Source organism: Alosa pseudoharengus, unplaced genomic scaffold (genome assembly GCF_046254945.1).
Source record: "Alosa pseudoharengus isolate Yale_2024_CS ecotype anadromous, Long Island Sound unplaced genomic scaffold, YU_APseudo_1.1 YU_APseudo_1.1_scf_5, whole genome shotgun sequence".
Lineage (NCBI taxonomy): Eukaryota > Metazoa > Chordata > Actinopteri > Clupeiformes > Clupeidae > Alosa > Alosa pseudoharengus.
This window is the reverse complement of record NW_027468837.1, coordinates 32,562,216-32,573,860: the sequence shown is the minus strand read 5'-3', so window position 1 is coordinate 32,573,860 and position 11,645 is coordinate 32,562,216. Positions and strand designations below refer to the sequence as shown.

General features: G+C 43.5%; 2 protein-coding genes across 3 annotated transcripts; both read right to left on the bottom strand.

The window, feature by feature from the left end:
- Positions 1 to 43: 43 nt before the first annotated feature.
- fblim1 (filamin binding LIM protein 1) lies at positions 44 to 6,218 on the bottom strand. Of its 2 annotated transcripts, XM_076267864.1 has the most exons (9): positions 6,141 to 6,218; positions 5,487 to 5,615; positions 3,947 to 4,305; positions 3,448 to 3,596; positions 1,729 to 1,849; positions 1,437 to 1,606; positions 1,113 to 1,291; positions 806 to 926; positions 44 to 567 (listed from the first exon to the last, which is right to left on the bottom strand). In XM_076267864.1, the coding sequence occupies exons 3-9, from the start codon at positions 4,299 to 4,301 to the stop codon at positions 454 to 456; spliced, it is 1,209 nt and encodes a 402-aa protein (XP_076123979.1). In that variant the 5' UTR covers positions 4,302 to 4,305; positions 5,487 to 5,615; positions 6,141 to 6,218; the 3' UTR covers positions 44 to 453. The 2 variants fall into 2 exon arrangements, with proteins under 2 accessions (XP_076123979.1, XP_076123978.1); XM_076267863.1 differs by lacking the exon at positions 6,141 to 6,218 and having other exon boundaries at positions 5,487 to 5,724.
- Positions 6,219 to 8,334: 2,116 nt separating this feature from the next.
- On the bottom strand, positions 8,335 to 11,513 carry LOC143104898 (transmembrane protein 82-like). Its single transcript, XM_076269230.1, has 5 exons — positions 11,447 to 11,513; positions 10,746 to 10,918; positions 10,039 to 10,456; positions 9,464 to 9,651; positions 8,335 to 8,829 (listed from the first exon to the last, which is right to left on the bottom strand). The coding sequence occupies exons 1-5, from the start codon at positions 11,511 to 11,513 to the stop codon at positions 8,788 to 8,790; spliced, it is 888 nt and encodes a 295-aa protein (XP_076125345.1). The 3' UTR covers positions 8,335 to 8,787.
- Between the last annotated feature and the right edge of the window lie 132 nt (positions 11,514 to 11,645).

Here is an 11,645-nt window from a genome sequence, read left to right as displayed (position 1 = left end):
CATTGAAATAACCTGAAAAAAAGACGTTTCACTAGGGCAGAAATGACAGTGTGACCAATATTTTCTTTTATTTTTCTTAATTAAGTGAAAAACAGGGATGTTCTATGTATTCATGTAATATAGAAAATACCAACAATGTGTATGATTTAATGAATAAATATCTTTGGTGCATTTAAATTGATGGTGCTCACAAAATGTGCAAACTAAGCTATGTGAAAAAATAGACGGGCTGCTTGCTACACATTAAACAAAGGGCTAAGCTTACATAAGGTACATTTGATATGAACAAGAATATGAGTTTCCACAAAAATATAAACACATTGTAATTTTCAGTGGTTCATCCCACAAAGTGTGATGCTCCATCAGCATAGAGTTTGCTGTGTCCTTCTCTCCTTGCTCCATCCCATCTTAGGGTTGTTCTTGTTTGGTTTGCTTCTGGCCTTGACCTTGGCCTCACTGCTGTGCCCCTTGGACCAGTGTCAAGTGGCAGGGTTTACAGAGGATCTGACCCTCCAGTGGGTGACAGCCTTGGTCATTAGGCTCCGGAGAGAGAACTACCCTGCAGACCTGTATGAGTGAGAGGGAGGGCGTTTCAGTTTGCAGTAAAATCCAAATTTGAATTTGAAAGTCACACACACACACACACACACACACACACACACACACACACACACACACACACACACACACACACACACACACACACACACATATGAGTGCCTCACTCATTTCACACATGCATACAACAAACTCACTGATATATAGACATATGGACAACACTGCTTCAATTTGTCAGATGCTCTACCTCACAACGATAGCATTCTTCATGGAAGGAACGTCCAAGACACTCCACTGTGAAGCTGTCTGTGCCGTCCTCTCTCGGAATGATCAGCAGGTCACAGGCACTACACTGTGGGGCATACTTCCTGCATTGTTCAAAAAAGCAAGTGATTGTTAGACCACCATGTTTCTCTGCATGTTTCAGAGAAGTCCTTCATTAGTTTCAGGTCAGACAATTAGCTGAATAAGCATCTGTGTAATATGCTTATTTCAATTGAATAGTTTAAATAGTCAAACTTAGCATTATCACACTTTTTTTGTCAGTTGTGTACCTGTAGTAGTCCTGAAGGCAGTACACCTCCCCAACCTCTCCCTGTGCAAATCTCTGCTCCCCAATTGGTTGCTTGCAGGTCGTACATACGAAGCAAGGTGGATGATAGGCTCGTTCCAGGGCACGAATCACATGATCCTTGATGACCTCACCGCAGGCCCAGCAGGGCTCCAGGCTGGCCTTTTAAGGGTTGAGAATAGGTTAAGTGCTATTGTCCTCTATGCATGGGTTCCCGTGAAACCAATGTGAAACCAGCATGTTGTTTGTCAGTTTAGATCTAATGAGTTGTTGTGACAACAAAGTAGTTACACAGAGTAGCACACACCTGGTAGCAGTCCTCACAGAGTGGTATCCCAGCTTTGTTATAGTACAGTTTGCCAGCCAGGGGAATGTGACATTGCCGACACTGGAAACAAGTGGCATGGTATGTCCTGTTTAGGGCCTCAATGGCAGGTTCACTAAGAGCCACTGATTTTCTGCAAAAGCCACACAGATCTAACAAACAAAATAGAATTAAAGCTAGCCATGGCATGCACAAATGAAAACTGCAAAATGATAAGAATAAACTAAATTCGCTAGAGCTATGTTTAAAGCTTTAACTTTGTGTTGGCATTCACCTCTGCTCTCTAGTCCCACATTGTCCCTCGAGTCGTCCGACCATGTCTGAGGCTGTTCATTTTTCTCGTCTCCACCAGAGGGGTGTCTCTCCTCAAGCTGTTTCTCAGTGGGAGCTCCTGCCTTTGTGAGAAAGGTTACGATGGTTCAGAGAGCGACGACAGCTATCCGCTTTGTAAAAACTCAACACCATTCAACTGCCCAGGCTTCAAATCAATCTTTGAACTTTGGAGGTTGTGACAGAGCCCGTCTTCCTATTAGACATTCTCTGATTGTGATGTGTTTCATCCAGGTGATGAAACTGATGTAATGATTGGCACAGCTGCTGAAAATGGCCTTAAGTCAAGAAATGATGCTAATCAGAATGTTACATAATGGATCACTGTAGATTATTGACCCCCTCTTGATCTGTCAGTATATTGTACTGTATTGTACAGTATTGTACATTCCACATCACCTGTACTGTTATCATCCAGGATACGCTACAGGTCCATAAAAACACGCATCACAAGACTCATGAACAGTTTTTATCCCAAAGCCATTACCATAATGATCTTGGAGCTTAAAGCAAACCGGAACACATCACAATAATTCTCTTTTTAACTGCATTAACTACATTGGCATGAATGAGTGGAGATACAAATGTATGTGTGATGTGAAAATGGGACGATGAGTACATGGAGGCAGAGTATTTATTATCTTATTAATTATGTTATCAATTTTACTATATTTTATTATTTATTGTATATATTTTACTCTCTATAGAGCCTGGTTCTTGAGTGTACCTGAATTTCATTGTATATTGTACAATGACAATAAAAAAATCTAATCTTATGTTATCTTATATCAGTACCATTTTTGTATTTGAAACATCACCTGAGTTTAACAATTGGTCTCCTATTTGGGATTTCCAACCTAACACCTATATTGTGTACTCCCTTCAACTCCCTAAATAATGTCCTGTCATTGTGTTGTATACATGCACATTTTTTGTGTCTTTCATGTTCTCACAGGAAACGTTACACAAATAGCGTATGGGGAAAATCTGCTTAATGCAGAGAACATTTGTTGCCATAGATGGATCTGAACACAAATATTTGCATTTTTGAAAACATTGTGTATTTCTATGCGGAGGAATGCTGTTTGCTGAGCTCAACCAACATAGCTGAACACTCATAGGGCCCCATGGCCTGGGTGAGTTGTGAACAGAAATGTGTGAATTCCCCTCTGACCCGATGAGGGAACACTATGCTCCCAGCCTCGGTGCCCGAGATTAGGCAGCTACAGTGGCCACTGTTTTCATTGCATCTGCCACAAGACTGAACCCACAATAATGGCGCAAGAGGGAGCGTTAAATTTCACTGAGCTGGAGAAAAGTTGCCGAGATGTGTGTATTTGGTTAAATGCTCTGTTTCTTTTGGTAAGGCTAAAAAGACAGAGACAACAAAGCGCAGGTCACGCTTGTCTCCTAAAAAACAACTGCGCCCCAGCTGCCTTCACGTACCCCCCCCCCCCCTCTAATCTCATCTGCAGATGTACTTATTTGACACTGCTCTCTAGAGCACCACAAGTCCTCCAAAATCCACTGGAAATTCAGCAAAAATGTGCTGTCACAACAAGCTGTTGGATTCCCTTCGTGTTCCTACGATGGTGAGTATGCCGGTCTTGGGGTGGGAATGGTTGTGGGGGAAAAAGTGGTTCTTGAGGCCAGGAGGACTTACCTCAGCTGTTGTGGCAGTGGGTGTAGCGTGCTGGAGGTGAGGGGGGCTGAGATGGGGGTTCTGGATGGATGGAGAAAGCGGTGGGGGAATAGCAGGACCAGTCGAGAGGGCAGAGGGAGATGTCACAGGGGGCGGAGGGGGAAAAAACTCTGGTATAACAAGATCACAGTGGGGTGGAGGGTGGTTAGATGAACATGGTGGATTTTTCCATCTGCCCATCACAAGCACAGGCATACTAATGTTGATTGAAATACTTTAACTTTGCACAACACACAAATATGTTGCCATCTTTCACTGCACAATATTGCTTGCTTGCTCTGACTTGAGTCAGAAAGATCACAGAGAGTATATTATAGATATTGATGACTTTGGTAACACTCAGAGGAGAGAGGAGAGAAGAAAGGAGATAATGCATACTGATTCCACATATGTTTTTACATATTCAGAGAGGCAATAAAATATCTTTTGACTAAATCTGTATGGTCTGGCAGGTGATTACCATCAGAGAAGGGTTCTGCAGCCGAGTCCTGTTTGGGGCTCTTTCCTCCCCCAGAGCCCCTGTCCTTTCCCACGGTTGCCGCAGGTGAAGGGGGTTCTGGGAAAGGTTCTGGGGCTGAAGCTGGGGAAGGCGAAGGCATCTGTGTCCTCCTGTGTCCATCTTGCAAGGTGGCAGAGGGTCGGCGCTGGGCGAGCTGAGGCTCACTGGTGCCATAGCCGGGGCTGAGGGGCAGGCCAGAGTCTCTGGCCTTGGTGCTGTGAACGTGGGAGTTGGGTGTGACGGTGGCGCGGTAAGGGGAGGCCAGAGTGATGAACACTGAAGACACCATCCTCTTTGGGGGTGCTGCAGACATCATGGTGCTGGAACGGCAGCATGGAGAGTGTTAGTTAAAGACTCTCCTGCGTCTACCCAAACACACAGTCATACTTCTTTCTCATTAGGCCTGCTGTATAATTTGCAGAGGATTTAAAAAAAAAAGAAAGTTATTCTGTATTACAACCCAAAAAAATCATGTAATGTAACTTTGTTTCATGTTGCTGCCATATTTCAGGAATATTATTATTACTAACTTGGACTTGCTGTTAAAAAAGCAATGTTTTTTCCTGTTTTTCTATTATCTGGGCAGGCAGTGGAACATTGTGGTTTATTTAAGCATCCAGAAAGAGAAAGCAAGGCTTTTTAACACCCATTTATGATCAAGCTGGTCAGTGGAGTCCCACCCATGGGACACATTTCCTCACACCAACTATAATCATTTACACAAACCACCCCCACTCTGTCTCCCTCCCTCTCACATGCAAAAGAATAACAGTGTCTATATCTGCTGCAATAGAGTAATGTGTATTCATTTGAGTATTGTCTTTATGAAAGTAGTGTTTAAGAAAGTGAGTACAAGTACTGGCTTCAGATTGTTTTGCTCATCAATTTGCTTTTACTTTCAAATTAAGACAAAGACCAGAACTTTGTTTATCTTTTGGTGATGTACCTGGCCTTCGCCCTGCTAGAATGTTTGGTCAGAGATGGGAATACTGGCACTTATGTACGACCCCTTGTGTGGGGCAAATGTATGAGGTGTGATCACCTGAGTGTAAAGCTATTGGAATATAATGTACAGAGAGTAACCAATGTCTTTCACACTCAAACAAGAACGAAATGTCAGAGAGGACTGTTCCATTTACCAGTAAATACTGATATTGTGCCTTTAAACACATTCACCAGACACACAAACACAAACACAAATACACAGACACATATAAACAAACATGTGTCTATGTACATGTGCATGTATGTACTTATAGGCTACTGTGTATGCAGTATGTGCAAAGTATACTTAAAATGCAGGAATGAACATGCTGTATAAATCACAGCAAATCTTAAGCCCACAAGCACAATCCTCTCTCCCACTGTTCCCTCTGGTCCAGTTGGCACGGTTTCATCATATTCACCATTTTGTCAAGTATATTGAGAAACTAAAGTGAGATCACTGTTTCCTGAAAGAAAAGAATTGCATAACTCAATGTGCAAAACCCATTCAACATACCTGTTGGGGAACTAGTATTAACCCTCTGCTCTGTAGTCCTCTTTTCCTCTCTTCCTCTCCCTCTCTTTCACTCCTTCTGAATCTTGAAGCTCCCGGTCGGCCCTACTAGTGTCACTCACAGGGCCGTCACTAAAAGAGTAAGAGAGAGGGCTGTCGTAGAACGGGCAGCTATCTACAGAAAGCCACTCCTTTTCCTCCACTGCTCACCCCCTCCCTCTCTCTCCCTCTCTTCCTCCCTCTCTCCCTCCCACACTCCTGCTCCCTCCCTCTCCCCTGCTTAGTGACAACACTCCTTTCCCAGCCGTAAAAGGTAAACAGTTCATCACTGACAAAGCCAACTAAAATGGATGACACATGCACAGTCATCAACACACAAAAATAATCTAGTCATAAAGTTTTCGTACAGACACACACACACACAGATTTCACAACCACCCATCAGCTGTGAGACATGCACTAAAACACAAGCACTGAAAGCTAAGACATGATGTATAGTACATGCAAAAAAGCATGCACTACTACAAGGCATGCGTGTGCATACACGCACAGGCACACATACACGCACACACGCACATGCACACACACACACACACAAATACACATCCCCCCTTTCCTCTCCTTTATCTCTGAGAATTCAGCAGGATGTGACTGTACCTGCCTTTTCCAGCTTTGCCTCTACTTCTTTTCTCTGCGTGCCCCTGTTCCTCTCCCCTTCTCATTGTTCTGTCACTTTATTTTCTCTACCTCCCTCATCGAGTCTGCCCTCTCTCTTTTTTTCTGTTCCCCTTCATTTTTCTCCTCCCATCCCCCAATGCCAATGCTATTGCCTCTTGTTAGTTTTTTTTTTCCTTTTCTTGAAGCATCCATTTTACACAGTTTTCCTGTTGTTTTGTGCCTCCGGATAAATCAAAAGAAAGGATAATATCCAAACCGAGGCAGGCTCAGACAGTTCTCAGGAGCTCAGGTCAGTTCATGAGGGTATAAAGTGAGACTGCAGACAGATTCCTTAAAGCAAGAAGGTAAGAGAAAGGCAGGGATTGTCTAACTGAGAGGCAAAAAGTAATGATAGGAAGAAAAGAATAGTGAATACATGTTGTATGTGGTATACTAAGCCACTGGAAAAGTAAGTGCCCCCTCTCTTCATATTTATCAGTCCTATCAGCAAATAGTTTGGCTTTGAATGGACCGTAACCTTGGGAAGCTAGTTCCCTTCACTGACTCTGGAATCTGGAGCAAGGAAAGGAAAAAAGACACCAAAAGAAGAAAGGAGTTGTAGGGGGTGGGGGGGGTGGAGGAGGGATTGAGTGAAAAGAGGGTACAGACTCATGAAAATGGAGTGAGAGAGGGAAAAGGATTGAAAGAGATGAGATAGAAAGGGTGAGATGTAAACCAATATTAGGTAAGGGGGCTACAGGGTTAAGAATCAGGGGGAGGGGTCTGGGTCGGGGGGTTGTGTTGTTCCAGTGTCTGAAGAATGGAATGCCACAGTGATGTCACAGCAGCAGGAGGGAGCATGCCCAGCAATGACATCATCCCCGCCAGCACAAGCTCCTCCTCCTCACCATCACTTTAGTTGCCAAAAGCTGCAACTAGACAAGAAGTGGAGGAGCAGCTCTGATGCTGTGTTTGTGTGCAAGAATCTCTCCATATGCTTGTGTGTTATATGCAGATAACACACTATCACTTTTGTCCTGTTGTGCAGAGGACAACTGGCAAGGAAATGGGTTTGGAATATGCCTCAAACACCCCAAAACAGGAAATCACACAATTCTGCATGAGTATACTGCTGGTTGAGATACGATTCTGTCCTTGTTAATTTAGTAAGCTCGATGTGTGTGAGGAAAATGAGTCATAGCACATAAGTGTGTGTGTGTGTGTGCGTGCGCAGACTCACATTTGTGTTTAAACTGAGTCACATTAAAAGTATGTTGTAATTGTCTTTAAAAGACGGCAGTGTGTCTCATGCTCTCTATGGGCTCTATCTTGCACTCCAGCGCAATTGACTTTGTATACTCGCGCTTTTGTGTTTCCTATTTTGCAGTCAGCGCATATTGGAATTTTCCCTCCACAGGTAGGCTAATGTAGCTACTTCAGACCACCCCATTTTAGATTTGCGTCGGGCGCAACAGTCATTATCCCGCCTGTAAAATAGCAACAGCGCCCGAGATCCGCCCACAAAGCTACTTGCATTTTCATAATTCTGTTTTCTGTCGTTAAGATAGAGCCCTCTATGTCTTTTCTGTATTTTCTCTTCACCATACAGACGGTGATTACAAAAGCTAATCCAAACACCCCATTCTATCACTGATAATAAATATGACCAGTCAATGATTGTAGGTTTTCACATTTAATTTGACACTGAACGCATCAAGGTACTGTAAATGCTCTAGAAAATGTGTCGTCGTCGCCCCCCCACCCCCCCAATAATGTAATCACATTATCAAGGTGTACATTGGACCACAGCTGCATTTAACACAAGAAAACAAAACTGCTCTAAATCAAACTCACACCGTCCTACCAAACCACTATTTGAGTGTGTTAATGGTTTATTGAGGTAGATGCTTTTGTTATTAAATGTTGGAATCCCGCGAACACCTGAAATTTTACAAGAAGTTCAAAATGTTTAGACCACTGTATGGTGTTTCCCCATTCATGCCGACCATGGAGTTTAGTGGGAGCCTGAGATAGTTACCACATGTCCTTGTTCATGATTGAAACAGCCAGGAGCTGAGGTTGATTACTGCACAAGAGTCTTCTTCTGTTGGGATGGTTCTGCTGACTGTGCAGTAGGCTGCTCTTATGAACAGTCTGAACAGTGTGGCCTTGACATACAGTTCTCTCTTTGTTTACAGACCAGTTCTCTTAACAATGTCCTCTAACTCTAACCTTCTTCCTTTGTGTTTTATGCTATATTTTTTCTGGAACCACTTTTCTGGAGTCCCATTTACCCATGGCATTCCATGCTATTCCTGTCATCACAGACTTTAAGCCTGTGTCTTTAAAGAATGATTTCCTGTGGCAGTGGAGAGGCCCTGCTTTATGAGTTTGAGTCATTGTCATTGTCAGAGCTTTGGCCCTACGAGGACCTGTACCACACCCATATGCCATTCCACCTAGTTAATGAGTGAAGAGTTACATAATATGCCTGCACGGCCTGTAGATAAAACAGGTTGAGTCCACATTACAGAGCATGAACATGGGACCACATCACCATGTACAGGAGTATAGCGGTCTTGTGCAATGGGTTCAGTCAGTTAGTCATGCCACAGTTGGCTGTGTGAGAAAAGGAAGCCTGTTCTTGTCATTCAGAGGATGGTGGGCCATGAGGATCCTTGTCATCTTCCTTGAGAAGGAACGGAATAAACACAGCCTTCAGAAACACACCCATAGCATAGAGAGCAGGTCTACATAAAAATATGTTTTACGTCATTATCAATTACACAACGAAAGTAACAAATAAATAACACAATGAGCCAAAACAAAAACAATAGCAACCATGTTTATGTCCTGTATTACAGGGGACCAAAACTCAAATGCAGTGCTGTGAGTTGATTTCCCCTTCTAATTACCAACTTACTGCCTTGCAGGATATATTTATAGACAGAAAGTAGCTATTAGTGCACTTGTCCTAGTTAAGAAAAACGCCTGCAGTCGATTATAGCTAACACTTGGTAGCATGTTGAATTGTCTTTGACTTCCAAAAGAGCTTGTAATCTTGACAAATTAGTGATTCTATTTCTGGGCATTGAGATCACTGCAGCATTTGTAAGTCACAGTGAACTTCAGTGCTCCTGTCCTAAATTGATTTTATTTTTAACATTGACAACTTTGCTATAAAAGGGACAAGGGCACATGACTGTTACAAAAGTGGTACCTGGGCATGTACATAGACCAACATGTTCCAACTATGTCTGTCATTGAGTTGTTTATATCTGTTAGTAAATCTGACTGCCATCCACAGAGGCTGACTAACTCACCGGTGGCACGGTGGAACGCAGGAGGCCCAGAGAGGGAAGCAGGCACACACTCTCCCCCAAGAAGCAGAACAGCACCTGGAGCACATCGGTGAGGTTCCCCACTATCAGCAGCCACACAAACAGGGTCACCACGCGGAGCCCTGCCGACCGCAGCATCGCCTGGCCGCCTGGGCTGCTCTGCTGGTCCTCTGAGAAAAGACAGAAACAAAGCTATACTCAACAAGGTGCAATAGGATCAAAGTTCATTCTTTATTCATCTCCATGCATCTTGTGGTTACTTGTTGTATGTGATGATATGATTATTAGCTTCCTCAACTAATTAAAACAAGATGAATTAGAATGGAGTGAATACAAGCTGGGGAATCTTCTCCCCGGCAGCATTTCTGAAAAGTTCATTCCCTGTCATCACTCTACTTTCTTATTATAACCTGATGCTATCATGTTGATAAGGCTCCCATATGCATTCAAAGCCTCTGAACCATGAACAGCTTTTTTTTTTAAAGAACTTTTGTTCTGAGCTGATTGTCTAAGGTGTTGGTTGATGAATGGTTACAGTCACACACACGCACACTTACCCAATACCCGAAGCAATAGTAAGATGTAGCACAGGGTCATTGGTGTCCAAAACCTAAGGTCTTCCGCCCCCAACAGGAAGTGCTGACTCACCACAGCAGTGGCAGCCACACTGGCTAGAGTGAAGATCATGACGACAATGCGGCGTAGCGTAGGTAGCAGAGCGTCCCGAGAGGAGACCAGGGTGAGGCAGACGCCGCAGTCGCGCTGAGAGTAGTGCCTGGGGTACAGCAGGCCTGCATGAGCCCACAGGCGCTCACCCTGCCTGGCCAGGAACCAGCAGAGGCCGGCGGCCAGCAGGAGGCTGAGCCCGCGGTGCGGGGCTCCTCCGTGGAGGTACTGGAGAGTGCAGGTGAGCGCACAGCCCAGCGAGAACTGGCACTGGATCAGGAACTGCTTGGTGACTTCATGCAGGTTTCCCTAATAGAGTAGATGGAGAGAGTCTCAATCTAACTAGATCAAAATAGATCTTCCTTCAGCAGTAATATGAAGGGCCACCACAGCATTGTATTACAATACAAAAGTTTGAGCTAGAAAACTGTGTGGTGATAGACACAAGATAACGAGCATAATTACAAGCATAATGTGACCAGTGACTTATAGTGCCTTGAGATAAAACCATTGGTGGAATGATTATGTGTAGCAATTATTGTATCACCCCAGGACTGTATAAGTTTGTGTGGTTAATGTGGGTTTTGTGGAATCTTGCCTGTCCAAAAATGAGTGAGGCCAGGACAGCTCTGAGGCAGAACTCCAGGACTATCAGGGAAGAGACGCGAGGTCCCACCAGAGAAAGAACTCCTGTGAGGAGAATGAATTGGATTCCACTGCTTAGGCGACCAATCAACTTTGTTTCATAATTTGGTCTCTCAGAAGTGCCATCTGCTGGTGTGTATCTGAGGAGTACAAGTCAAGAGACATTTGGTCAGATCCCATCAAGTGTATTATATCACTGTAACTAATAATGCTGTTTCAGTCTCACTCTTCAGTCCCAGCACTCAAGAAGTCATACAATTGTTGGATATTTAGGGTTGAGAGTAGACTTTTTAACAGTTTTGCATGAAAGCCTGGAAAAGGTTTGAAAACTTGGCAACAATTTGTTTCATATCATCAATGTTATTATAATGGTTACAGAACATAACAATTCAAAATGTTTTATGGTTTTTATTGCTTAAATAAAATATACTGCAAAATCACCTTGTGCAACGGACGAACAGGCTAACCCGTAACAGATTACACATCAGAGTTGTTCCACAAGCCCCAACCACTCCTGATAACAAAATAGTCATTAACTACAGGACATTATGTGTACTTTTTGAAATGTATATATTAATACAGCAGCAAACATTATCACATGAGCTCTCCCGTGATTACTTTCATATTCATTCTGAAACATCCCCACTCACTTACCTTGCAGAATGGAAACCACAGGATTGTCCTCCATTGGCAGCCACACCATTACAGCACCAAAAGTCATGATTCAAGTATAACAAATGGTGGATAACGGTGGTTAGTCCAGCTCTTATGTGGGACAAGTAATTCAATCATCAAGGATCCTTTCATCAAAAAACAGAATACTCTTTTCAAAGACATGCACCCATTTCATAGC